A 26,049-nucleotide genomic window follows, 5' to 3' on the forward strand; every position below is an offset into this window, starting at 1 on the left:
ACTGGGCTCTGACCTGGCCATGGCTCTTCACCCCGTCTTCTCTGTTTATTTCTTGTCTTTTTAGTTTGTATGGAGGACTAGGCCTGTTCTTGTCCCTGTGAGTGGTGCCTGTCTCATCCCCCTTTGGGGTCCCTGAGTGACAACATTAAGATGTGTCTGTCCATCCTTGTCTCCCAAGGCCCAACTAGGTCCCTGACTCAGGAGACTGTGGACTGAGGGGATGAACTTCAGTCTCCTGAGCTCCTGCCTCCTTCCAGGCCCCTCCCTGGAGGTTCTCTCCTTTTTTCCCATCTTTCAGAATCTAACCCGGGATGTAGGATGGGAAGAGAGGAGGGATCCACTGAGTCTCATCTCAGTTCTGTCCTGTTGGATCTGTGTTCTGCCCAAGGTCCCCTCTCCCTCCCTGGCTCTGGGAATCCTAGTGCTGCCCCCAGTGGTGACTCAGGAATTTACAGGCTGAGTCGACTGGAGATTTAAGTTTATTTAAAAGATATGATCCCAAGGACTGAAGAATTGGCTGAGGGGTGGAGAGCACTTGCTGCTCTTGCAGAGGACCTGGGTTCAGATCCCAGCACCTGCAACGTGACTCACACAATCCATAACTCCTGTTCCATGGCTTCCACTGCCCCTGTGGACACCAGATAGTCACATGGTACAAACACAGCCAAGAAAAACACTCAAACATAAAATTAATGAACCTTTTATAAAATAGATTGTTGGAACTCCAGAGATGGAAATTACTTCACCCCTGCTCCAGGTTCTGTACCCTGCAGTTTTCTCTTCTAGCTTTGTGACCTCCAGTCAGGAGTCCAGGAGCTTAGCTGAGATGTTTGAAGACCAAGAAGGTGACAGTCTCTGTCACGATGCAGCCATCTTTGTCTTGTGAGGGATGGTGACTTCCAGTGCCTGGGACCTAGCAGACATTCAGAACCAATAAATGTTTGATGAATGAATAAAAATAAATAGGATCATAGATCAAAGACAGAAAGGCAGGTGCAGAGGGAGGGAGGGCTTTGCTGAGGGAAAACTCAGGTGACTCTGACCTCAGTGTGAGGGGACCTGGTGCTGCACTCCACACACCAGCATTTGGCCTGAGGTTGTGTTAATCAAGGGAGCTTCTGTAGAAGAGGGAGGTGAGTGTGTGAATTCTCCTCTAGACTGAAACGTCCCTGCTGGAGCCAGCAGGAGCTGATGAGGCTCAGGAAACACAAGAAGCTACAGGTTCCCGGAGCTGACACAATGTAGCACTTCCCTCTCAGGGTTAAACCAGCTGCAGTTCCTGAGGGAGAGGAGACTGTTGAGTGGAGCTGCTGGGAGCTGTGCAGGGGACTGCAGTGATGCAGCTGTGTGAGTGACATGCACACTGGGGTGGACAGCTCAGTGGTTATCCCTGACTCACCCAGGCTCCTGTGAGTGACCAGTGAGCTCAGGATTCAGTGAGCTGACCCTAGATGGATGTTTTCCTTGGTCAGCTGTCACTGTCTCCATCTGGGGTGGAGAAAATCCACTCGTCATGCAGGGGACACAGCAGTGTCCATTGTGATCAGCCCACAGAGTCTGTTCCAGATGTGAGATGGAAGTCCTGTTTCTAAGACACACTGGGAAGTTATAAAATGTTGCTGGTCTCCTGGAAGGGACTAAACATGGACAGGTTGTGTCAGGAGGTGGAGGGCAGAAGGGAAGGTGTCCAGAGTACAGGGGAGAGGAACAGGGCAAAGAGTTATTGTTTTTTAAAAATGTATTAATATTTTTTAGTGTGGCATGCTGGCACATACATGCTTTATTTCTAGCCCTTTCAAAGTAGAGGCAGGTGGATATCTGTGAGTTCAAGTCTAGCCTGGTCTACATAGTGACACCATCTCAAAATTATTTTTTTAATTATGTGTTTGTGTTAATTACTGTTCTGTTGCTGTAATAAAACACCATGAGCAAAGCAACATTTGGAAGGGTTTCTTTGGGCTACAGCTCCAGTGGATAAGAGTGCATCACGGCAGGCAAGCAGGGCAGAGCTGCAGGCATGGTGGGGGAGCAGGAGGCTGAGAGCTCACAGCTTCAGTTGCAAACAGGAATCAGAGAAAGCAATATGGAAGCAGATTGTTTGACTCTTTTTTTGTTTGGTTTGGTTTGGTTTGGTTTTTCGAGACAGGGTTTCTCTGTGTAGTTTTGCGCCTTTCCTGGAACTTGCTTTGTAGCCCAGGCTGGCCTCGAACTCACAGAGATCTGCCTGCCTCTGCCTCCCGAGTGCTGGGATTAAAGGCGTGCGCACGACCGCCTGGCTGATTGTTTGACTCTTACAGCCCTCCCCCAGTAACATACTTCCTGCAGCAAGGCCACATTTCTTAAACCACCATTACCCAAATAGCACCACCAACTTGGGAACAAAGTTCAACTACCCAACACTATGGGGACATTTCTCACGGAATCCATCAGAGTGGCTCTTGGAGGTCAGAAGAGGGTGTCAGATCCCCTAGGTGTGGATGCTGGGAACTGAACTTGTTTCTGGGCAGGAGCAGAAGGTGCTCTCTGCATCTCAGCCATCCACCCTGCCCTAAGGACGCTGTTTAAATAGGTGTTCAGGCCAGGCGGTGGTGGCGCATGCCTTTAATCCCAGCACTGGGGAGGCAGAGGCAGGCGGATCTATGTGAGTTCGAGGCCAGCCTGGTCTACAGAGTGAGTTCCAGGAAAGGTGCAAAGCTACACAGAGAAACCCTGTCTCGAAAAAAGAAAAAAAGATACATGTTCAGTGTGGTGTCATTCAGAGGGTAACATCTGAGCAAAGTTTTAAAGATCCTATAGAATCAGTCTTTTTTTTTTTTGTTTTTTTTTGTTTTTTTTTTTTTTTTTTTTTTGTTTTTCGAGACAGGGTTTCTCTGTGTAGCTTTGCGCCTTTCCTGGAACTCACTTGGTAGCCCAGGCTGGCCTCGAACTCACAGAGATCTGCCTGGCTCTGCCTCCCGAGTGCTGGGATTAAAGGCGTGCGCCACCACCGCCCGGCTAGAATCAGTCTTTGGCTTCTTCCTTTCCTATTTATAGCCTCCTGATCTCCTTCAGTTGTCTGATTTCTCTCGTTAGAAGTTCCAAACCAATATTGAACAAATATGGAGAGAGTAAACAGCCCTGTTTTGTTCCTGATTTTAATGGAATTGCTTTGTTTCTGTCCATTTAATTTGATGTTGGCTGTAGATTTGCTGTGAATTGCCTTGATTATGTTTAGGTATGTCCTTTGTATCCCTGACTCTCCAAGACTTTTATCAAGAAGGAGTGTTGGATTTTTTCAAAAGCTGTTTTCAGCATCTGAAGAGATGATCATGTGGGTTTTTTTCTTTCAGTATGTTTATTTGCAAGTATTTTGTTGAGTATTTTTGTATCTACGTTCATAAGGGAAATCAGTTTGTAATTCATTTCCTTTGTTGTATCTTTGTGTGGTTTGAGTACCTGGGTGAATGTGGCCTCATAAAATAATTTTTGCAATGTTCCTTCGGTTTCTATTTTGTGGAATAATTTGAGGAGTCTTGGAGATAATAATTCTTCTTTGAAAATCTGGTAGAATTCTGGGTAAAAATGTTTGGCCCTGGACTTTTTTGTTGGGAGACTTTTAATGACTGCTTCTATTTCCTTAGGGATTATAGGTCTATTTAAATTGCTTATCTGATCTTGATTTAACTTTGGCAAGTAGTATCTATCAAGAAAATTGTGTATTTCTTTTAGATTTTTCAGTTTTGTAGAGTACAGGTTTTTAAAGTATGACCTAATGATTCTTTAGATTTCCTCAGTGTCTGTTGTTATGTCCCCCTTTTCATTTCTGATTTTGCTAATTTAGATATTTTCTTTCAGTCTTATAGTTAGCTTGTATAAGGATATGTCTATCTTGTTAACACTCTCAAAGAACCAACTCTTTGATTGATTCTTTGTATTATTCTCTTTGTTTCTATTTTATAGATATCAGCCCTCAGTTTGATTATTTCTTGCCAGCTACTCCTCTTGGGTGTGCTTGCTTCTTTTTGTTCTAGAGCTCTCATGTGTGCTGTTAAGTTGTTAGTAAGAGAGCTCTCCAATTATTCTATGTAGGCACTTAGTGCCATGAACTTTCGTGTTAGCACTCCTTTCATTGTGTCCCATTAGTTTGGGTATGTTTGCATTCACTTTCATTAAGTGCTAGGAAGTCTTTAATTTCATTTCTTTATATCTTTCTGTCTTAACCCAGTAGTCATTCAGTAGAGAGCTGTTCAGTTTCTATGAATTTGTAGACTTTCTGTTGTTGTTGAAATCCAGCTTTAACCAGTGGTGGTCTGAAGGGTGCAGGTGGTTATTTCTATTTTCTTGTATCTGTTGAGACTTTCTTTGTGTCAGAATATGTGATCAATTTTGGAGAATGTTCCATGAGGTAGATTCTGAGAAGAAGGTATATTCTTTTGTGTTTGAATAGAGTGTAGATATCTGCTAGGTCCATTTGGTTTAATGTCTGTTAGCTCCAGTACTTCTCTGTTTAGTGTTTATCTGGTTGACCTGTCCATTGGTCAGAGTGGGGTCACAGTGAAGTCTCCCACTATTAATGTGTGAGGGTCAATATATGGTTTATGCTTTAGTAATGTTTCTTTTACAAATGTGGGTGCCCTTGTGTTCAGGGCATAGATGTTAAGTATTGAAACATCATCTTTGTGGATTTTTCCTTTGGTGAATATTAAGTGAATTTGGTGAATATTAATATTCCTCAACTTTTTTGATTAATTTTGGATGAAGTCTATTTTGTTAAGTATTAGAGTAGCTATCCCAGCTTACTTCTTGGGTATATTTTCTTAGAATGTCTTTTTCCTGTAGCTAGAGTTTTCCTGCCTGGCCCACAGTCAGGGCAAATCTCTCTCACCTGCCAGTCCCACAGACGCTCAAACCCGACCAAGTAAACACAGAGACTTATATTGGTTACAAACTGTATGGCCGTGGCAGGCTTCTTGCTAACTGTTCTTACAGCTTAAATTAATCCATTTCTATAAATCTATACCTTGCCACATGGCTCGTGGCTTACCGGCATCTTCTCATGCTGTTTGTCATCATGGCGACTGGCAGTGTCTCTCTGACTCAGCCTTCTACTTCCCAGCTTTAGTCTCCTCCTTGTCCATACTACACTTCCTGCCTAGCCAATGGCCAATCAGTGTTTTATTTATTGACTAATTAGCAACACATTTGCCGTACAGAACTTCCCACAGCACTTCCCCCCCCTTTTTTTTTTCCAAAAGGAAGGTTTTAAACTTAACAAAGTAAAATTACATATAATTTAGGAATTTGGGCGTAGCTTCTCTTACTTCTTCCTGCTGGAGAGGGGCGCTGTATCCTATGGGGAAACAAAGAAAATTTTAGAATTATGGAATAGTCCATGAGGCTGTATTGTCTGAGCCAGATGCCTTCAAACCATTCTAGATGTTGGATCATCTGGGCCATGGTGTCATCGGAGACGTTTCAGGGGGTCTTGGCTGGTCAAACCTGATGTATCTTAATCTGGAACAAATCCATAGCCTCTGGCTTTCTGTGGGAACAAAAGCAGAGTCTCCTTTCCAAAGCAACATATCTTTATATCCAAATTTTAAAGTCAAGGTATCTTTATTTATTTATTTTTTTTAAGATTTATTTATTATGTACACAGTGTTCTGTCTGCACATACCCCTGCAGGCCAGAAGAGGGCACCAGATCTCACTATAGATGGCTGTGAGCCACCATGTGGTTGCTGGGAATTGAACTCAGGACCTCTGGAAGAGCAGCCAGTGCTCTTAACCTCTGAGCCATCTCTCCAGCCCCAAGGTATCTTTAAAATATACATATTGGTTTAACTCAACATCTTTTACGATCAAATGTTTTTCTGCAGTTAAAAATCCCAAAGACAACACAATCCAGATTCTCTGTGTAATATTCATCTTCACGTGGTTTATTTTTATATTAATTTTACTGTCTCTTTAAAGACTTTATTTTTAAAACTATGTATTTGTTTATATAACTGTATATATCACCTTTTTTTTCCTCTTTCAAGCCTACGTATATTTTACACACATTGTAAACTATTACATCTGAATCTGTCTTATTGTGAATCTATTGCTTTAAACTGCAGCAGCTGTGGCTGCTGGCTCCGCCCACCTCAGCTTCCCAACATGGCCATGGTATTCCACCAGCTCTGGGAGCTATCGTGGGTCTATGCTTTTATCCAAGCAGCGTGTAGCCCAAAAACCTCTATTTTTGTTTTGTACTAGCAAAGTCTAAATCCACCATGCAGCTTAATGTGCCACTTGCAGAGGCCTAATTCCTGCCATATGCAGGTCGATTGCACACGCCAGGAACCCACAAGTAGCTCAAACCGGCAGCTGCCGCTCATTTGAGAAAGACAATTAGGAAGCTGTTTTTAGCTCTGTTTTAGAATCTTTTCTCAGGTTTTAGGTGGAAACTCTTGCCACCACGTTGGATGCCATTTGTAGCTTGAGTTTTCCTGCCTGGCCCACAGTCAGGGCAAATCTCTCTCACCTGCCAGTTCCACAGCTGCTCAAACCCAACCAAGTAAACACAGAGACTTATATTGGTTACAAACTGTATGGCCATGGCAGGCTTCTTGCTAACTGTTCTTACAGCTTAAATTAATCCAGTTCTATAAATCTATACCTTGCCACATGTCTCATGGCTTACTGGCATCTTCACATGCTGTTTGTCATCATGGCAGCTGGCACTGTCTCTCTGACTCAGCCTTCCACTTCCCAGCTTTAGTCTCCTCCTTGTCCCGCCTACACTTCCTGCCTAGCCAATGGCCAGTCAGCAGTGTTTTATTTATTGACTAATCAGCAACACATTTGCCATACAGAACATCCTACAGCATTTTTCAACCCTTTGCTCTGAGGTAATGCCCATCTTTAGTGTTGAGGTGTGTTTCTTGTATACATCAGAAAGATGGATCCTGTTCTTGCATCCATTCTGTTAGTCTGTGTCTTTTTATTGGGGAATTGAATCCATTGATATTGAGAGATATCAATGACCAACCATTGTTAATCCCTGTTATTTTGTTGTTTGTTGTTGTTGGTAGTGGTGGTGGTGATGGTGGTGTGTGTGTGTGTGTGTTTGTATGTGTGTGTGTGTGTTTGTATGTGTGTGTGTATGTGTGTGTGTGTGTGTGTGCATGCTTCCCTTCTTTGGTTTTGTTACTATGAAATCATTTATTTCCTGTGTTTCCATGTGTTAGAGTTTTCCTTCTAGCACTTTCTATGGGGCTGGATTTGTAGATAGATACTGTCTTGAAATAACTTGTTTTCTGAATCTATTGCAATTGAAAGTTTTGCTGGGTATAGTAGTCTAGGATGACATCTGAGGCCTCCTAGAGTCTGCAGCACATCTGTCCATGCCCTTCTGGATTTTAGAGTCTCCATTAAGAAATCAGTTGTAATTTGAATAGGTCTACTTTTATATTTTACTTGTTCTTTTCCCCTTCTAGCTTTTAATATTCTTTCTTTTTTCTGTATGTTTGGTGTTTTGATTATTATATGGCCAGGAGACTTTTCTGAACCAATCTGTTTGTATCTTTATAGACTTCTCCTTCTTTAGGTTAGGAAAAGTTTCTATTATTTTGTTGGAAATATTTTCTGAGCCTTTGAACTGGGTTTTTTCTCCTTCTTCTGTTCCTATTTTCCTTAGATTTGGTTTTTCATAGTGTCCCAGATCCTGGATGTTTGGTCAGGGATTTTTTAGATTGAACATTTTCTTTGATCGATGTGTGTATCTCTTCTATTGTATCTTCAATGCCTGAGATTCTCTCTTCCATCCCTTGCATTCTGTTGGTGAAGCTTTGCATCTGTAGTTCCTGTTTGCTTACCTAGATTTTCCATTTCTAGAACTCTCTCAGTTTGTGGGTTTTTTTTATTGCATCTGTTTCCATTTTCAGGGCTTGAACACTTTTATTGTTTCCTTTAACTGTCTGTTTTTTTTTTTCTTGGTTTTCCTGATTTTCATTAAGGGACTTAGTCTTTTCCTCCAATTTTTTGTTTTATTCCCTTGATTTCTTTAAGAAAGGAATAAGTCAAAGTATCTTTATTTGCATATGATATCATGGTAAACAGAAGAGAACCCCAAAAATTCTACCAGGAATCTCCTACAGCTGATAAACATCGTCAGCGATGTGACTGGATACAAGATTAACTCAAAAAATATCCATAGCTCTCCTACATACAGATGAAAACCACACTGAGAAAGAAATCAGGGAAACAGCATCCTTCACAATAGCCACTAACAATATAAAATATCTTGGGGTAACTAAACCAGGCAAGTGAAATACCTGTATGATGAAACCTCAAGGCTCTGAAGAAAGAAATTGAAGAAGATGGAAAGATCTACCATGCTCATGGATTGATGGGATTAATATAGTAAAAATGGCCATCTTACCAAAATCAATCCACAGATTCAACAGAATCCCCATCCAGTTTTTTTATGTGTGGTGATATATTGTGTGTCAAATAAAATTTGCCTGAAGATCAGAGAACAGAACAAGACACTAGATTAGACATAGAGGCCAGGCAGTGGTGGCACACCTTTAATCCTAGCACTTGGGAGTCAGAGATCTGTCTGGATTTCTGTGAGTTCAAAGCCACCCTGGATTACATGAGATTGACTCAGTCTAGGAGAGAAACAGAGCCAGGCAGTGGTGGCACACACCTTTAATCCCAGTCCTTGGAAGTCACACACCTTTAATCCCAGCACTAGGAAGATTGAGACAGGAAATAATATGGCTGGATGGAGAAAGGCATATAAGGTATGAGGAGACAGAAACTAGAGGTCTTTTGTGAGAGTCTTTTGGCTGGGGATGCAGAGGCAAACAGTCAGACTCCTTCAACTAAGGAAGCCATTCAGCTGAGACCTTTTGGCTGAGGAGACCTTTTGCCTTAGGCTCTCTTTTGGTTGAAGCATTTTGGCTTCATGGGCTCACAGAGACTGAAGAGGCAGTAATGGGGCCTGCGTGGGTCTGCACTTGGTCCTCTGCTTACATGCTGTGGTTGTTTAGCTTGGAGTCTCTGTGGGACTCTTAACAATAGGGATGGGGGCTCTCTCTCTGACTCTTTTGCCTGATCTTGGGACCCTTTTCCTCCTACTGAATTGCCTCAATCAGCCTTGATAGGAGGGTTTGTGCCCAATCTTATTGCATCTTGTTATGCCCCGTTTGGTTGATATCCCTGGGAGGCCTGCTCTCTTTGAGGGAAACAGGGGAGCAGTGGATCTAGGGGGGTGGATGGAGGACTTAGAGAGGGGAGACTGTGATTTGGATTTATTGTATGAGAGAAGAATAAATAAAATAATAATTTTTATTAAAATTTTTTATTTATTTTACATACTAACCAAAGTTTCCCCTCCCTCCTCTCCTCCTGTTCCCTTCTTCCAACTTCCATGTACGCCCCCATCCACTCCTTCTCTGTCTCCTTTCAGAAAGGGCCAGGCCTCCCATGGGAATCAACAAAGCATGGCACATCACGCTGAGGCTGCATCAAGGCTGGGGGAGGCAACCCTGCATGAGGAACGGGTTTCTAAAAGCAGTGCAAGCTCCAGGGACAGGTCCTGATCCCACTGCTAGGAGCCCCACAAACAGACCAAGCTACACAACGGTCACACACATGCAGAGGGCCTAGGTCAGTCCCATGCAGGCTCCTTAGTGACATGTTGGTCCAGAGTCGATGAGCTTCCATAAGCTGAGGTCAGCTGTCTCTGTGGGTTTCCCCATCATGATCTTGACCCCCTGGCTTATATAATCTCTCCTCCCTCTCTTCAACTGGACTCCTGGAGCTCGGCCCAGTGCTTGGCTGTGGATCTCTGCATCTGCTTCCATCAGTTCCTGGATGAAGGCTCTCTGATGACAAGAAAAGAAGAAATCATTCTCATGCTGAACCAGGTTCCTTCCAGGCTATGGGTCATGCCATCAGATGCTCTGAGGCAGGAGCATGGCTGTGTGTTCTGAGAATAAGAAAGCAGATGCCTGGAGCAGATCACAGTCTGTACACCAGGAGGCCCTGAATGCTGGAAATGTCCAAATGTTTCTTAGCAGGTTTTTTTTTCTTTTTCTGAGTTGAAACATTCCCTCTAGGAGGGAAATTTTATATGTGTGTGTATGTGTATATATATATATATATATATATATATATATATATATATATATAACTATTTTATTAAAAAAAAAAAGCTTTGAAACTCTCCAGGATTCCTCCCCAGCAGTATGAAGAGGAATAACAATCTGGGAGAGGGGAACTGACCATCCAGCTGTGGAGAATGGATTTCTCTGACCTTCTAGCTGCCTAAAAGCTGTGCAGAGAGCTCCAGGGAGGAAGTTTCTCAAGTTGCTATCTCTGTTGGGTGGGTTTTTTAGTGATGCTGTGGACTGTCAGTCATTCCTGCTTGTTGTTGTTTGTCTTAACTCTTATGAGGGATCCACCACCCAGCTCCCAAATTAATCACACACAGAGGCTTATTCTTGCTTATGATTGCCCAGCCTTAGCTTGGCTTAGTTTCTGGCCAGCTTTACTTAACTTAAATTGTCCCGTCTATCTTTTGCCTCTGGGCTTTTGCAGTTCTCTTACTACTGTAAATCTTACTCTTACTCCATGACTTGCTGTGTAGCTGGGTGCCTGGCCCCTGGAGTCCTCCTCCTTCTCTGGCTCCTCAATCTCCATTCCCTCTTCCCAGGTTTCTCCTTCTATTTATCCTCTCTGCCTGCCAGCCCCACCTATCCTTTCTCCTGCCTCACCACTGGCCATTCAGTTCTTTATTAAACCATCAGGTGTATTAAATAAGCACAGTAACACAGCTTCAGAGAGTTAAACAAATGCAACATAAACAAAAGTAACACACCTTAAAAGAATATTCCCCAACACCTGCTCCTGTGAGTAACCCCTCCCCCACACTCCTGTTGGTGACCCCAATAAAACCTCCCTGGTTCACCGACCAAGCTGGACATTGATGAAATGGTTACTTTGTCAGCCCTGGGTTCTCTATCTGAGGTGAATAGACATGTGTGTGTCTTTCCAGAGAAAGTCTGTCACACAACACAGATCTGTCCTCACAGTGTGACAGGGAGTTAGAGCAGTTGAGCACAAGGGGACAGACACACAACTTCTCTTCTGACAGGGTCTGCTGGAGGGAACTCTGGCAGGGGAGGAGCCAGGCAGGCAGTGGGGACCTGGGGAAGCAGAGTCCTGCTCCTACTGTACACTCCAGTCTCCTCCCCTGTGAGATGGGGGATGGGAAGTGAGGCATCCTGGGTCCACTCTGCAGATGACGTCACAGCTCTTCCTCCTGGACTAACTCTGGGTGTGAGAGGGAGGGGCTGGAGCAGCAGGCAGAGCTGCAGACTGTGCTGGAGGAAGACAGAGTCGCCATGGGTGAAGAAGAGGAAGACTGTCAGGGATACAGGAGGAGGGACACGGAGTCCTCAGTAGGTGACGCTGGGCTGAGATGTTCACTAGATGCAGGGTGGGTGGGTTCTCAGACAGAGGGACAAAGGTGGAGACTCTGAGGACATAGTTTGTGCTGGAGAAGACAGGGAGGTGACATCATCATAGTCATATTTAGACTTTGAAACCTGATGAGGAACTGAGGGAGTGATGGGTACAGGAGAGGATGGGGTCAGTGTAACTGAGAGAGGCATTTGACTGTTTAATGATTTCTTTTCCTTTCTTTTTTTTTTTTTTTTTGGTTTTTCCAGACAAGGTTTCTCTGTGTAGCTTTGCGCCTCTCCTGGAACTCACTTGGTAGCCCAGGCTGGCCTCGAACTCACAGAGATCCGCCTGGCTCTGCCTCCCGAGTGCTGGGATTAAAGGCGTGTGCCACCACCGCCCGGCTGATTTCTTTTCTTTTTGAGACAGGGTCTCACTATGTAGTCCAGGCTGGACTGGAACTCACTATGTAGACAAGGCTGGCCTCAAACTAACAGGGATCTGCCTGCCTCTGTCTCCTGAGAGCTTAAAGGTGTGTGTCACCATGTCTGACTTATATTGTTTAATTATATGCATATATGGACCTGTGTGGGTGTGTGTCTGAGAATGCATACCCCTTGGAGGCCAGAACATGGCATTACAGTCTGTTGTGAGTCACCTGACTGCGGACACTGAACACATGCTCTCAAGCAGAGTGGTCTTTCTGGTCACTAGGGTTTTAGTCTGTTTCTTCTTTAAAACAAATTATATTGTGTGTAGTGTGGGGGCAGGGCACACACGTGCTATGGCACATGTGTGGAGGTCAGAGGACAACCTGTGGTAATTGGTTCCCTCCTTCCCACATGTGGGTCCCAGGAGGGGACACTCAGGGGGTCAGGTGTGTGCAGCAAGTGCATTACCTCAAACAGTCACAAGAGGGCAGCAGAGGCCAGCAATGGCCCTGATCAGAGTTCTCCCAGGGATTCCTGAAGGAATCCTCCCACAGCTTCCCTAGGGTAGAGATGTCACCTCAGAACAGGGCCCTCAGAAGGTCCAAGGGGCGTCCAAGTCCATTTGACACAGAGAAAGGAAAGCTATGGAGAGCCAGAGGAGCTTCTGACTTGTACACAGTTGGCTCCTCCTGCCCTCGGTGAGGCCCTTTTAGTTAAAGCACAAACCAGTGACCAAACCCAGTCATGGCCAGGCACAGTGGTGCAGGCCTCAATCCCAGTACTCAGGAGGCAGAGGCAGGGGGATCTCTGTCAGTTCAAGGCCAGCCTTGTCTACAAAGGTCAAGGGTGGGGTCTGGGTAGAAAGATAGAGAGAAACAGAGTTACCATACCAAGTGCTCCCCATCCAGGAATTGTGGCTTCCACAGAAGGACCTTCTGCAGGTCTGGGAAGCTGGCTCTGACCAGATCTTGACCAGCAGTCCCCTCCACCCAGCCTGGCACTGAAGAGGAGCTGCCATGTTCTCTCTGGTGCGGGTTCCCTTAGGGAAGTCACTGGCTGAGGAAACAGCACTTTGTTCCTGTCACAGAGCGGGGCCTCAGTCCTGTGTTAACCCGCCCACAGTTTACTCTTTGAAGCTCGCAACACTGTTCCCTGTGGTGCATCAGAGTGAAAATTGACAGAAGAAAAGGGAACTCAACACTTTCAGAGGTGAAAGGGTGCTGGAGAGGCCACTCCAGCTTCACCCATTTTATTTTCTTTCCACAGAGTCTCACAGGGTAGCCCTGGCTGGCCTGTGTCACCCAAAACACACAGCTCTAGCATCAAAGGGAATAACAAATTGTTTAATGTAGAGCCATGTTGTGGGATATTTTGATTGCACTCTGACATTTCTGAGACTTCCCAATAAAGTTATACCTTGAATTGGGGGTCGGTGCCAGCAACAAGCTGACCAGAACTGGCCATAGAGAAGCCAGCAATTTGGATAGAAAAGCCTTACAGGAAGGAAAGGGTGGGGACTGGAGTTTGAGCTTCTTTAGGTTCTGGGATGAGGGAAGAGACTCATCCTCGTTGCTACTCAGCCTCTCTGAGCTGGCAGGTTTTCACCCCAGCCTTTGACTCCTGAGTCTTGTTGATAAATAGAATGATAGAGACTAAATTTAAACCTACATATCGGGACCCAACCCCCGCCCCCAGGCCATGTCCTGTGAGTGTCCAGTGGGGCACTGACTGAGGGGCCGAGGGGCCGCAGACAATAATTAAAGTATCAGTAGATTCATGTGCAGCCGCTAAGCCGACAGAAAAGCGTCAGAGCCATATTTGAGTGACCATGTACTTAGTCACCCCAAACCCCATGTTCCAACATGGAGGCAGTTGCATGAAGTTTTCATAGGAGCAGAACAAAGAAAGCCACAGATCAAGACACTGTTCAAAACCATTGACAGAATCTTTTAGAGGTGGTTACAGCAAGATTGGGGATTCCCTCCTACAGCCTCAGATGCTATTTGGTGACATTCATAGTTTTGGGGTCTGTAAAAGGTAGTGCTCACTAAGTTAATAGATTTCAAAGGTTTTTATCTATTAGTCATTGGATGTTGGTTTCCACTCAGAGGTGGGCAAGAAATGCTCTTCAGGAGTCTGAGGCTAGCCCAAGATAAGATAGTTAGCCTCTGGACCTGCATCATCCCATCATCCCATCCTCTCTCTCTCTCTCTCTCTCTCTGTGTGTGTGTGTGTGTGTGTGTGTGTGTGTGTGTGTGTGTGTGTGTGTGTGTGTGTGTGTGTGATTCTCCACGACTGGAGACTGTGATGTTGAGTAATGATCTGGGGAGAAGCTTGAGGAGAAATCTTCCTCTGCTGTTGAGTTTCAGCCCTGAGATCACAAGGACTCAAACAAACCACAAAACAGAGGATTCGGGGCTGAAGGGAAAGTCCCTCACTGCTTCGGGATGAAGGGGCAAGGGCGACACCCCCCTGCCTCCCCAGCAGTCAAAGCTCACAGGGTCTCAGGTGAGCAGGGACCTGGACCAGCTCCCATCCCGGGTCCTGCTGCCCCCTGGCGGCCATTAGCGGCATCGCGGCTTCCGAGGGTCCCGGGACCCACAGGGCAAAGTTAAATGTCCCATCAGCCTGCAGGCTGCAGAGTCGCCCAGCTGCTGGCGGGTTCACCAGCCTCCCAGGCTGTGTGGACCACACTGAAAAACTGGCTGTCCTCTCATAGCCCCTCACATCACAGCGTTAGCTTCCTTCTCTTTAGTTGTTGACGTTGCCCGGGATTTAACCCAGAGCTTCCTGCATGTGGAGCGCGTCCTAACTGAACCACACCTCAGCCCACTAACTTAGTTTGATCTAACTCACCCAAAGAAAGGGTCCCCGGTTTCTTGTTGAACACCTTTTATCCCAGCCATCAGAAGGCAGAGGCAGGAGGATCTCTGAGTTCCTGATCCACACAGCAAGTTCCAGGACAGCCAGGGCTATAAGGAGAGACCAGAACACAGGGGTCCCCAAGACTGACACCTGGGGAGGGGCTGGAGAAGGTGGTAAGATGTGGCAAGCAAGAAAGGACCATGAAGGATTCCAGGGCCGAGTCTGGGGTGAGCTTGTGCACCCCACGCCCCCTACCCTCGCCCCGCACATCCTAGTACTGTGACGGGTAAGCCTCAAGGAACCTGGGAGCCAGAGAGAGACTGTAAACGCTGAAACTAGGCCCAAGAAAGGGGAAAAATGGCGGAGGACAGGGCAAGGTCCATAAGGACAGCACTGACTCCGCCCATGAGACACGTGACCCAATCAAGAGTCTTCGTCCTTCCTTTCCCTTCTCTGGACTCCAGCATGCCAGACCCTTAGGTGCACCTCCTCAAAGAGGCCACTGGCTGAGGACCTGAACATGATGGGGTGGAGGAAATGACGCTCCTTTCACCTGAAATTTCCCCCATTGTCTAAGGAACCTACAGACCGCTATCGGCCTGGCAAGCTTCCTGCCACTGAACGACATTCCCCACTCCTTACTTTTTTTTTAAATTGTTTTAAGATTTATTTATCTCATGTATACAATGGTCTAGAGCACATACACATTCATGTCAGAAGAGGGCACCAGATCTCATTATGCATGGCTGTGAGCCATCATGTGGTGCTGGGAATTGAACTCAGGACCTCTGGAAGAACAGCCAGTGCCCTTAACCACTGGGCCATCTCTCCACCAGCACTTTTACTTTTAAGACCTGGTCCAGGCTGGCCTTGAACTTACTCTGTAACCCAAGCAGGCTTTCCATCCCATGCCTCAGTCTCCCAATTAGCTGGGATTACAGGTCTACAAACCATACTGGCCTTTGAAGCTTGGTCACAGTTGCTGGATGGTGGTGGCACACGCCTTTAGTCCAAGTGCTTGGGAGGCAGAGGCAGGTGAGCTTTGAGTTCAAGGCCAGCCTGGCCTACAGAGTGAGTTCCAGGACAGCCAGGGCTGCACAGAGAAACTCTGTCTTGAAAACCCCCAAAAGACTTGGTCAAGGATGTTCCTTCATTCTAGAGCAGTGGTTCTCAAACTGTGGGTCACGACCCCTTTCCTAGGGGTTGCTTAAGACCATCAGAAAACACAGATATTTACATTAGGATTCATAGCAGTAGCAAAATTAATTATGGCATAGCAATGAAAATAATTTTGTGGTTGGGGTCCCCACAATGTGAGGAAATGTATCAAAGGGTTGCAGCGTCAGGAAGGTTGAGAAGCTCTGCTCTACAGTTCACACAGCACATCAGCAGGGCAGCAGGAAGGGACAAATGGAAATGACAGGACGTGTGCTCTGGAGCCAGGTCCACCCCAGCCCCATGTAAGGGTGCAGGGGTGCAGGGCCTCCGCCCCAGAGGACCTGTGACAGCCACTTAGGGGCCGAGACAGACAATCCCAGAGTCATGTGGACTTTTCCCACGGTAGCCTCAGGACAGGGCCCAAAGCTGTCCATGTCCCCAGGCCTTGTGGCATGTGCCACCTTCCTGGAGAGCTACAGAGCAGTCCCCTCCTAAACAACCCAGCCACCCCTGGGTCAGAAACAGTGAGGGACCGAGGTTACCACCCCGCCTTCTTTCTGACGCCCCCCCCAGGATGGGAACCAGATAGGTCTACAGGAAAGAAATGCCAGAGAACTTGAAGATGTCAGGACAAACGAAGGGGACGCTGTCACAGTACATTAAGTGCTTATTATTGCCTACAGACAGACAGACAGACAGCCTGAGCCCCCAGCCAGGAGGTGATGGGTTAGTGTTCAAGTGGAGACCGCAGATCAACAAGGTACAAGAGAGGGGAGGCAGCCTCTACTGCTCTGTCCTAAGAGCTGAGAGTCGATCAGAGACTGAGGTGTGGAAGCTTTCACAGGTGTGAACGCACAGGGGAGGAGGTGACAGGGACCGGGAATGATAACGTCGCCTCCAAGTCCAGGAAGAAACAGACTTGCACACACTCTGCTGAGGCAGAGTCCTGCAGTGGAGGCCGGTGAGGAGTGTGGAAGCCTGAGAGACAACAGGAAGGGAAAGGGACCCAGGTGACGGTGTGTGACATGCACAGCCCGTGGGATCCATCAGGTCCCAGTGTCAGTGTGTGACATTCAGAGCGCATGGGAGCCGCCAGCCCAGGGACCAGTCAGAAGTTGGGCTTGTGTTTCTTGAGCTCCACCATGAGGTGATGAATGTTGATGAGCTCCGCCCTGGCCGGCAGCGCCCGGAGCTGTGGCTGTGCCAGCACCCGGTGGAAGCGATGGTAGAGCTGGATCAGCTGGGTCAGCGCCCCCTGCACACAGAGGAGAGTCGGGGGTCAGACAGACCGGGGCAGGACGGTCAGAGCTTCAGCGGAGCTCAGACACAGCTGGTCGCTGACCTTCCCAAAGGAAAGACCGAGAAAACAACCAAGCATGGGACCCGGCAAAAGGCTGGGGGTGGCAGGCACCTGGATGATGCTGGTTCCATTTCGAAAGTTGGTGAAACTCCGCATTACGTCCTGACTCAGAGACTCCACTGAGGCCTTCCAGGAACTACCAAAACCGCGGATCAGCTGAGTGACTCGGGCTGCCACAGGAGGACAGGGAGTGTCAGAGAGTGACCAGGCCTGGGGGCCATCCGCCTCGGCAAGGCCCGCCCAGGGCACAGCCATGCTCACCATCAAGCCCGGCTTTCCTGCTACCCCCCAGCCAGGTCTCCCCCGCTGTGCCAACTGTAAGCTGCACCTCACGGTCCTTTCCAGTCACCTCCCCACAGTCCCTGACCACAGCCTCATACCTTCTTCCCCCCGAAGTCGATCGGCCTGTCCACGCTCAATCAAACCTTCAGCCTCCTTCACAAACGCCACCAGACCCCCGAAGGGGGGAGACAGCAGCTCTTCAATGAATTCCTAGAGAGACATGCAAGTCCGAACAGAGTCAGGAGTCCTGGGGACAAAGGACCCCCATCCTGGACTGGGACGACTAGGAGGTGACACTCCACAGAGCAGCCGGCCTCCGTGAGCTTCCACTTTTAGGTGGTGGTCTCACAAGGTGTAGAGGAAGTCCCCAAGGATTGCCTCTTCCAACACCAAGAGCCAATGAGCTGGCTCAGGGGGAAGAGCTTGCCACTGGTGCCCAGAACACAAAGCGGAGAAGCAAGAGAGGAGCCCAGTCCTGAAGTTGTCCTCTGACTCCATGTGCTTCAAGACATGTGCTGCACATGCAATCACACATACATATAACACAGACACACACACATAGGCACACAGATACACACATAGACACACACAGACACACATATAGACACACTAATCATCCCCTGCAAAGCAGAACTGGTTTTGACATGTGCACACACATACATACACAGTTACAGTTTTATTTTGCTTTTAAGTTATTAATATCATAGAAAAATTAAGTGAAACAGACGAGCAACAAGGCAGTGAGTCGTAATGACTGCACACTGAGGTCAGCCCAGCAGCACCAGGTCTCCCTGCCGCGCCCAGGCCCTACCTGTGTGCGAGCATTGAGCAGCTGCTGGAAACTCTCCACCTCCTTGCTGTCCTCAGCTGCCCGCTCCTGAGGAGGACACAGGGAGGAGGAACTTGGGAGCAGTCTCAGGCCAGCACACCCAACCCCCTCACCACCACCCCACCCCGTCAGCCCACACTGCAGACACTGCTAAGGCACTGAACTGTGAGGCTGACAGCCCTGGAGACCCCGCGGGTAGCAGCATTACCATCAGCACACCCAGCATCATGTCGTAGTTGTTGATCAGAAACACAAGCTGCTCCTTCCTGGAGGAGAACTCAGCAGCCACTCGGAGGACAAAATTCTCCACCTCCACCTGCAAAAGCCACACAGAGGCAGGAAGGAGAAAGCCAGATCACAGGCCCCGCCCCCTGAGGGAAGTCTGTCCTGCCACCCCACCTGTAGCTGTCCCAGCAGCTGCAGGGTGCGCTCATTGGGGATGGTCTGGTTGATGCTCACAAGGGCAGAGGAGAACTCAGCATAGCGGCGTGTGATCTAGGAGCAGGCGGGAAGACTCCATCAGCCTGCCTGGCAGACACAACCTCCCAGCTGCCTCTGCAACTCCTGTCCCCAGTCCTTCCTCCTGCGGTGACCACCCCACCACTGAGTGTGACCACCCCACCACTGAGTGTGACCACCCCACCACTAAGTGTGACCACCCCACCACTGAGTGTGACCACCCCACCACTGAGTGTGACCACAAGATCCCCTTGTTTCCCTCACCCGCCCTCACATAGTGGGGCCGAGTGTCCAGGCCTCCAAGGCGCTGGGGGTCGGTGCTGCGGACACTCTGGACATTCATCTCCAGGATCAGCTCAAACCGAGGCCACAGCAAGGCAAGTACCTGCTCCCAGTACCTGCAGGCTTAATCAGAATCACAGGTCAGCTGGCTGGAGTACTGGCAGGCCAGGGGAGTGCAGCCCTTCAGGGGAATGGTGAGCGTGTGTGTGTGTGTGTGTGTGTGTGTGTGTGTGTGTGTGTGACCAATGTTGCCTCTGGGACACACACAGGAGGGGGAAGGATGTCAGGTGAGGAAGTCAGGGTCAGGGTGGAGTTGTCTGTGTAAGATAAAAAGCTGAAGCTTGGCCAGGCGGTGGTCGCGCAAGCCTTTAATCCCAGCACTCAGGAGGCAGAGCCAGGTGGATCTCTGTGAGTTTGAGGCCAGCCTGGTCTACAGAGCGAGATCCAGGCACCAAAGCCATACAGAGAAACCCTGTCTTGAAAAACCAAAAAAAAAAAAAAAAAAAAAAAAAAAAGCTGAAGCCTGTAGGCACCCAGGACCAGCGCTCAGTGACCTGTCCAGGGCAGGGACATCCCTCTTGGCCGCGATGTTGCGGAATCGGAGAACAATGTGGATACAGAGGAAAACAGCAATGGCGTCGTAGCAGTCGGCCAGGTAGGACTCCAGGTGTTTCTGTGGTACAGCAACAGGCAGGCAATGGAATGTCAGTTTGCTGTTCGGGTGGCTGGGAGCAAATGGATGGACATTTCTACAGGACAAGGCACTGGCTAGGGAGACCCCCTCCTTCCCTGTCCACAGGCACCTCTGGGGGGCCCTGACTTGCTCACTGGCCTCAACTCTGTAAGTTCCTCCCAGCAGAAGCCAGGGCTGAGCTTGGGATGGAGGTAAAGGGCCAGGATTTAGAGGTGTTACTCTCCGCTGTGGAAAAGCACAGAGGAAGTACCAGGATCCCCAAGTTCTGAGGGTTCCCTAGGGGGTCATGTTGTGAGATAAAGGTTTACACTCTTTAGAACGGGACATCCCTGCTTTCAATACCGCCGCTTGTGACCCCAGTGGATGTGAATGAGCCCTGAGAATGGAGGGTAAAAGACAGAATCCGGGACTTACCAGAGTCATGGCGAGTGTGCGGCCCATGACAGCATGGAACAGGTCATGAGCAGCTGGGCCAGATACGACAAAGAATTCACAGATGAAAAGATATTCACGGCAAGAATTGTCGAGGAGGGCGTAGTGCTGGCTGCGGAAGAGAGCCTCGAACGGATACTATGGGACAGAGAGGGTGGGGTCGGACACGCCCCGTGGATGTGGGGCCTCAGCATATCCAGGAACGAGAGCTCAGAAGACCCCACACACCTCACCTCCAGGACAGGAGGGGCGCCCTGAACAGGCACTGAAGAGGGGCCAGGACACAGGAAAGCCCTCCCCACCGGCTGCTGCTCCCCCACATCCACTTCAACCACTGACAGTCTCCCTCTGTGTGCCTCGCAGTCCATGGCTCCTAGCCCCCCACATCACAGCAGGCCGGGGGCCCCCAAAGTCCACTCTGACACCTGAGGGGATTGATCCCCGTCCACAGAGGGGTAGCCTCGTCTTACCCTCTGCTCTCCACGCTGGGCAGTGTGGGGCACCAGGATGGGGGCCTCGAGCTCAGTGGGGGAGATGACAGCACCACGGGTGCCCAGGGTGAAGATGGTGTTCCTGCTTCGGAGGGACGGCTTCGAGAAGAATCGTGACCAGGTCAGAGTCAGGGAAATCACCGAGACTGACCACACCAGGCCCATGGAGCCAAGACCTGAGGGACCCCAGAAGCTAACTATGACCTGGACACCCCTTTCCAGAACCAGGGCCTTGCTTCACCTGACACCTGTAAATGGGCGTCAGGGAGTCTAAAACCCTCTGGGAGGGGAAGCTCTGGCTCTCACATCCTCAGAGGTTCCACCCCACAGAGAGGGTGAAAAGCAGAACCCTTTGGCTGGGGCCAGGCACCCCCCTGTGAGCCTAGCCTGAGGCTCCTTGATCCAGGACATCTTTCTCTCTTTTTTTTTTTTTGGTTTTTCAAGACAGGGTTTCTCTGTGTAGTTTTGGTGCCTGTCCTGAATGTCACTCTGTAGACCAGGCTGGCCTCGAAATCAGAGATCTGCCTGGCTCTGCCTCCCAGGTGCTGGGATTAAATGCGTGCGCCACCACCGCCCAGCTGATCCAGGATATCTTTCTTTGCTGTGTCTTCCACACCCATTAGATCGTCTTTCTCGGCAACTTCCTCGTACTAGGGAAAATAACAGAGAGCTGAATCATGGCTCCTCCCCACCAGCAGGTGGGGAGCTCCATCCCTCCTCCAAGCCACTCTTAGGGACACCTCTCCCTGCCTGGCTCACCTGCACTTTCATGAGCCGCCCCAGGTAGGAGCGGAAGTAAGACAGGTAGATCTTGCTCAGCGTCTCCACGTATTCATCCCTGATCTCCTTGGCTGTTGCTCGCTCGTTGCCCAACAGGAACTGATAGAAAAACCTGGAAGGGCCAGGGCGAGTCAGACCCCTGGACGTCCATGCTGGCTGCTGAGAAGCTCACAAGCCACCCTGTGCCCGTGCCGGGGTGGCGACCTGTACTTCAGCAGGGCTGTCTGGGGGATCTGATAGTTGGTCATGGGCTTTCTGAATGAATAAATCTTCTGGAGGATGAACTCGCGGATCTTTGTCACTGCCTAGATGTGGGGACAAACAGGCCATGAAGTTGCGGGCTTTGACCGTGTGGAGGAAGCAAGGAGGGGACAGACGTGAAGGTAAAGGGAAGGGAGAGAATACTTTGGTTGTTTCATGTTTTGTTGGTTGAGTAAGGGTCTCTCTGGGTAGACCTGGAACTCAGAGAGGTCCGCCTGCCTCTGTCTCCCGAGTCCTGGGCTAAAAACGCTTACCACCATGCCCCGCCTTATTTTTTCAGGTTTTTTCTTTTTTTTTTTTTTTTTTTTTTTTTTTTTGTTTTGTTTTGTTTTTCGAGACAGGGTTTCTCTGTGTAGCTTTGCGCCTTTCCTGGAACTCACTTGGTAGCCCAGGCTGGCCTCGAACTCACAGAGATCCGCCTAGCTCTGCCTCCCGAGTGCTGGGATTAAAGGCGTGCGCCACCAACGCCCGGCTTTCTTTTTTTTTAAGTATGGAATGCTTTATGAATTTTCGTGTCATCCCTTACACAGAGGCCATGCTAACCTTCTCTGTACTGTTCTAATTTTAGTTTCTATGCTGTTGGTTTTTGAGACAGGGTCTCATGAATCTCAGGATGACCCCAAACTCCCTTCGTAGCAGAGAACGACTCTGAAATTTCCAATCTTTCCTCTGCCACTTGCTGAGTGCTGGGACAGCAGACAAGGGCCGTCACGCCAATGTCTGCAGTGCTGGGGAGGGAACCCATGCTCCGTGAACGCTACGCAAGCACTCTACCGACTGAGGCACATCTCTAGCCTCTAGATTTTCAGGGGAACGAGAGGGCCAGCATGCACCGCCCGGAGGGAAGCAGTGGGGGTTCTTGGGAAGTGACCCCAGGGTCCACTCGCACCTTGACCCGGAGCCGGTCCAGCACGCCTCTGACGTCTGCACAGGCAGCTGTACCTCTGGCCTCCTGCTCTCTGACCGCGGCTGCCTTGGTGTCCAGCTCCTGCAGCTGCTCCAGGAACCCGGCCTCTGTCACTGGAGCTTCCAGAATTGCTCTGAGGAGCAGGGAGGACGGGGTGATCAGAAGGGACCCTCACCAGTCCTGAAACACCCGACCACAGCCCTCACAGCTCACGTCATTCCCACCTTTCTCCATGATCTCATACCCTCATTATATGCACCAAGTTTTCAACTCCTGAGCCCCGCCTCCCCACAGGCCCCCACTACACACCTGACCCTGGATCACTCCTAACCTATGTCCTATCCTATGGTGGCTAAAGCGGGTTAGGAATTACTAACCCATCCGTTAATTTCTAGAATGTATTTCTTTCTTTTTTAACAAAATCCCACTCTGCAGTCCAAGCTGGTGACTTGCAGCAATCCTCCTGACTGGACCTCCCATGCATGAGATTACAGGCATGAGCCAGCACACCTGGTTTCTAGACTGTACCTGACAAACCTCAGCCTAGACCCGTGTTGTAAACTGGGTAGGTAACCCAGCCCAACCACCTGCTCTGGACATTATCACCCTTCAAGCCAGCAACTCACGTGACCAGAGTAGAGGGTACCACTAGCCCATCTACAAGTTCTCCAAGCTTCCCCCGAACTGCCTGTCGGTTGCGAAGTCGGATGTTCATGGCTCCTGACTGCTCCTGCAGGGTCCGGATCTCAGAGCTGATGGAGCTGAGGTCACTCTGAAAAGCTCCCAACATCTGCTCCATGCGCTACAGGGAGGGCAGAAAACACTGTGGGCATGCAAAGGGTTGACGGGGACAAGTGTGCCACCAAGTGTCTGGGTGAATACCCCAGTCAATAGCCCAGGAGGGTGGGAGATCTTCACTTGCCCAAGGGACACAAACTACTAACAACCACAAAACCAGGAGCAGAGGGCGTGACGGGTCCGAGCTTGTCAGGGGTCACAGTCGAGGGCCACTGACCTCCAGGACAGCGTCACAGGCTGTGATCTGATTGTGCAGAGACGCTATGTTCTCACTCTCTTGGATGTCTGACCCACAAGTCAAGGGCTTCACAGTGAACATGGAGCTCTGCAGACCAGCAGCACCTCCCCCTGAATTCTCCCCAAAGTGACAGAAACCCGAGAGATGCCATCCCTACTGGCTACCTGCATCACACCTCCCCGAACCCCATGTGGCTTCCCTCTGCTGGAGGATACAGTCCCGGATCGATTTCTGCTCAATCTGCTGCAGCTCCAGCTCCACCTGCTTTGAATAGTGTCGCAGATCCACACCCTGGGGAAATGACAATGAGAAGTCAGGACAAAGTCACAGGCAGGCCAGAGGGGACACCAAGGTGACAGACGAGGGGAAGGTGGGGGCAGATGGGCATAGGGGAGAGCCTCACCGTTCTGAGAGCCTCCTTCACTAGTTCATCCTCCAGATTTGCCTGGATGTGAACTGGAAAGAGACATTTATCACGAGGGTCCAGCGCTGCGCCCCCCTCCCCACTGGGCACCCATACACCAATCTCCCCTTCCCTCCCAGCCCCCATCCGCTGCAGTTGTAAGAATAGTCGCTATGACACTTTCCTCTGTTTCTGTTCCTCACAGTCTAGTCAACCACAGACCAAAAATATTAAATGGAAATTCCAAAACATGATCTGTAAGCTTTACAGTCCACGGCATTCTGAGAAGCTGAAGGACCTCTCGCCCGCCTTGGATTTACGTCATCTCTGCTGGATGAACCTATGGTGTGTGTGGTGCCAGCCTGTCAATCACTCACTAGCTGTCTTAGTGATCAGATTGGCTGTCCGAACATGACTATGTTCAAGAAACCTTGTTTTTACTTAATAATAGTCCCAAAGAGCAAAAATGGTGACCTAGCAATTTTATTAGTGTATCGCTATAATTACTCTCTTACTGTTCATTTCTTACTGTGCCAAACTTAGAAATTAAACCTCCTCAATTCAGAGATTAAAATCAACTTTATACTACATTAAAAAAACATGCAGGGGCTATTGGGGGGCATCTACTGGGGTCGTATAATATATTCCTAAAGGATAAAGGGGACTGGCTACTTGGCCCTCACCCAGGCCACCACTTACCATCCACTTCATCCAGGATGAATTCATCGGAGGTGATATCCAACTCCCCAAGTTGCAGGGGCTCTTGGAGTCCAGAAGCACCCCCCTGAAGAGGGACAGATTAGTGAATGTGGGATACAAAAAGAAATGCTGGAAACAAAATACAACCGGATATCTCTAATCCTGCAGGTGAGGTGGGGGCGCTTTTTCAGAGGAGCCACAGTTAGTGGGTCAAAGATTCTGACATACTCAAATCTAATTTTTGGGCTAATGAGTAGAAAATATGTCACAAAATCAGGCAATTTATGAAGTCACTGGAAGTGTTCAAATGAGAAAAACTAGGATTAGCCGAACCTGCCTTTGAGTTTAGGACCTAAGTCTTGTTCTCTCAGGTGTTCTACACCACACCCTTAGGGAGTTCTAGATGCTAAAACTGTCAGCTTACAAGCTCTTTACCTGTGTGTCAGGTGCACCCTTACACATTCGGCTAAATCCTAACGACGACCTGTAAGGTAGGTCCTAATATAACGCCTCCCCTTTTGTAGGTGTGGGAAGTGAGGATGCGGAAAACACAGCACAGCTTACAAGTGGCGGGGCTAGCAGGGGACCAAGGCAATCAGGTTCCAGCCCACGTTCTCACTCTTTTACACTATATTCTCTTTTCCACTTGAAAAAAATTCTAGCGTGAATAGGAAGCTGACATTGTGTCCGTGGGACTTGAGAATCAGCCACTCTGCTCGGTCAGCACCACCGGTAGCAGGAGGGGACCCTTGGGTCTGACTCGGCCTACGCCTCCCTGAGAAGAGAGAAGCCCCGACGACACTCCGGAGGACACACGCCCCGTGCTCTCACCAGCGGGCCCTCCTCCTCCTCCATATCTGAGGCCCCGGCCCGCAACACCAGCTCCCGAGCAGCAGCCGCCATGGTCGCCGCGGCTGCCATTCCCCCGCAGCCTCACTTCCGTCAGCTGTCAGGTTCGGAGAGTCCGCTCCCCGAAGCAAAACCAAAAGTCCCAGGATGTCTTGTATGGCGCAAAAAAAAAAAAACCCGTTCCCAGATATTTGAGCAAAAATGATTGGCTCCAGTCTCCCCTGTTAGGCTGGGGTCACTTCGGTCAAGTGCCAAAGAGAAGGTGAACGCCGCACACACAATCCTGCTCCGGAACCTTCGCGGCTCGCACGCCCAGAACTGGAACCTTACGACGGTAAAGACGACCGAACCGGAAGTTACGATCCCCAATCCAAAGGCCCAGAACTCGACTCCTCG

At 49.0% G+C, this 26,049-nt stretch overlaps 1 protein-coding gene and 1 non-coding gene across 2 annotated transcripts; both read right to left on the minus strand.

Annotated features, from left to right (window-relative positions):
• Positions 1 to 16,538: 16,538 nt before the first annotated feature.
• Vps52 (VPS52 subunit of GARP complex) lies at positions 16,539 to 26,046 on the minus strand. Its single transcript, XM_059282400.1, has 20 exons — positions 25,636 to 26,046; positions 24,805 to 24,889; positions 24,106 to 24,158; positions 23,918 to 23,993; positions 23,682 to 23,749; positions 23,293 to 23,468; positions 22,649 to 22,799; positions 21,703 to 21,803; positions 21,478 to 21,610; positions 21,311 to 21,368; positions 20,698 to 20,831; positions 20,210 to 20,365; positions 19,656 to 19,774; positions 19,094 to 19,217; positions 18,760 to 18,855; positions 18,569 to 18,676; positions 18,343 to 18,408; positions 17,630 to 17,741; positions 17,301 to 17,419; positions 16,539 to 17,144 (listed from the first exon to the last, which is right to left on the minus strand). The coding sequence occupies exons 1-20, from the start codon at positions 25,723 to 25,725 to the stop codon at positions 16,998 to 17,000; spliced, it is 2,172 nt and encodes a 723-aa protein (XP_059138383.1). The 5' UTR covers positions 25,726 to 26,046; the 3' UTR covers positions 16,539 to 16,997.
• On the minus strand, positions 22,244 to 22,354 carry LOC131894021 (U6 spliceosomal RNA). Its single transcript, XR_009374810.1, has one exon. It is a non-coding gene; the product is annotated as a U6 spliceosomal RNA (small nuclear RNA).
• Positions 26,047 to 26,049: the final 3 nt, after the last annotated feature.

Source organism: Peromyscus eremicus, chromosome 16_21, assembly GCF_949786415.1.
Source record: "Peromyscus eremicus chromosome 16_21, PerEre_H2_v1, whole genome shotgun sequence".
NCBI lineage: Eukaryota > Metazoa > Chordata > Mammalia > Rodentia > Cricetidae > Peromyscus > Peromyscus eremicus.

Coding starts and splice junctions, on each gene's coding strand:
- Vps52 (XM_059282400.1), bottom strand. CDS start 25,725: ATGGCAGCCGCGGCGACCATGGCGGCTGCTGCTCGGGAGCTGGTGTTG. Junction 21,611..21,702: donor ACAGCCCTGCTGAAGTACAG/GTCGCCACCCCG, acceptor TGGCCCTTCCAG/GTTTTTCTATCAGTTCCTGT. Junction 17,420..17,629: donor TCGACTTCGGGGGGAAGAAG/GTATGAGGCTGT, acceptor CTCCTGTGGCAG/CCCGAGTCACTCAGCTGATC.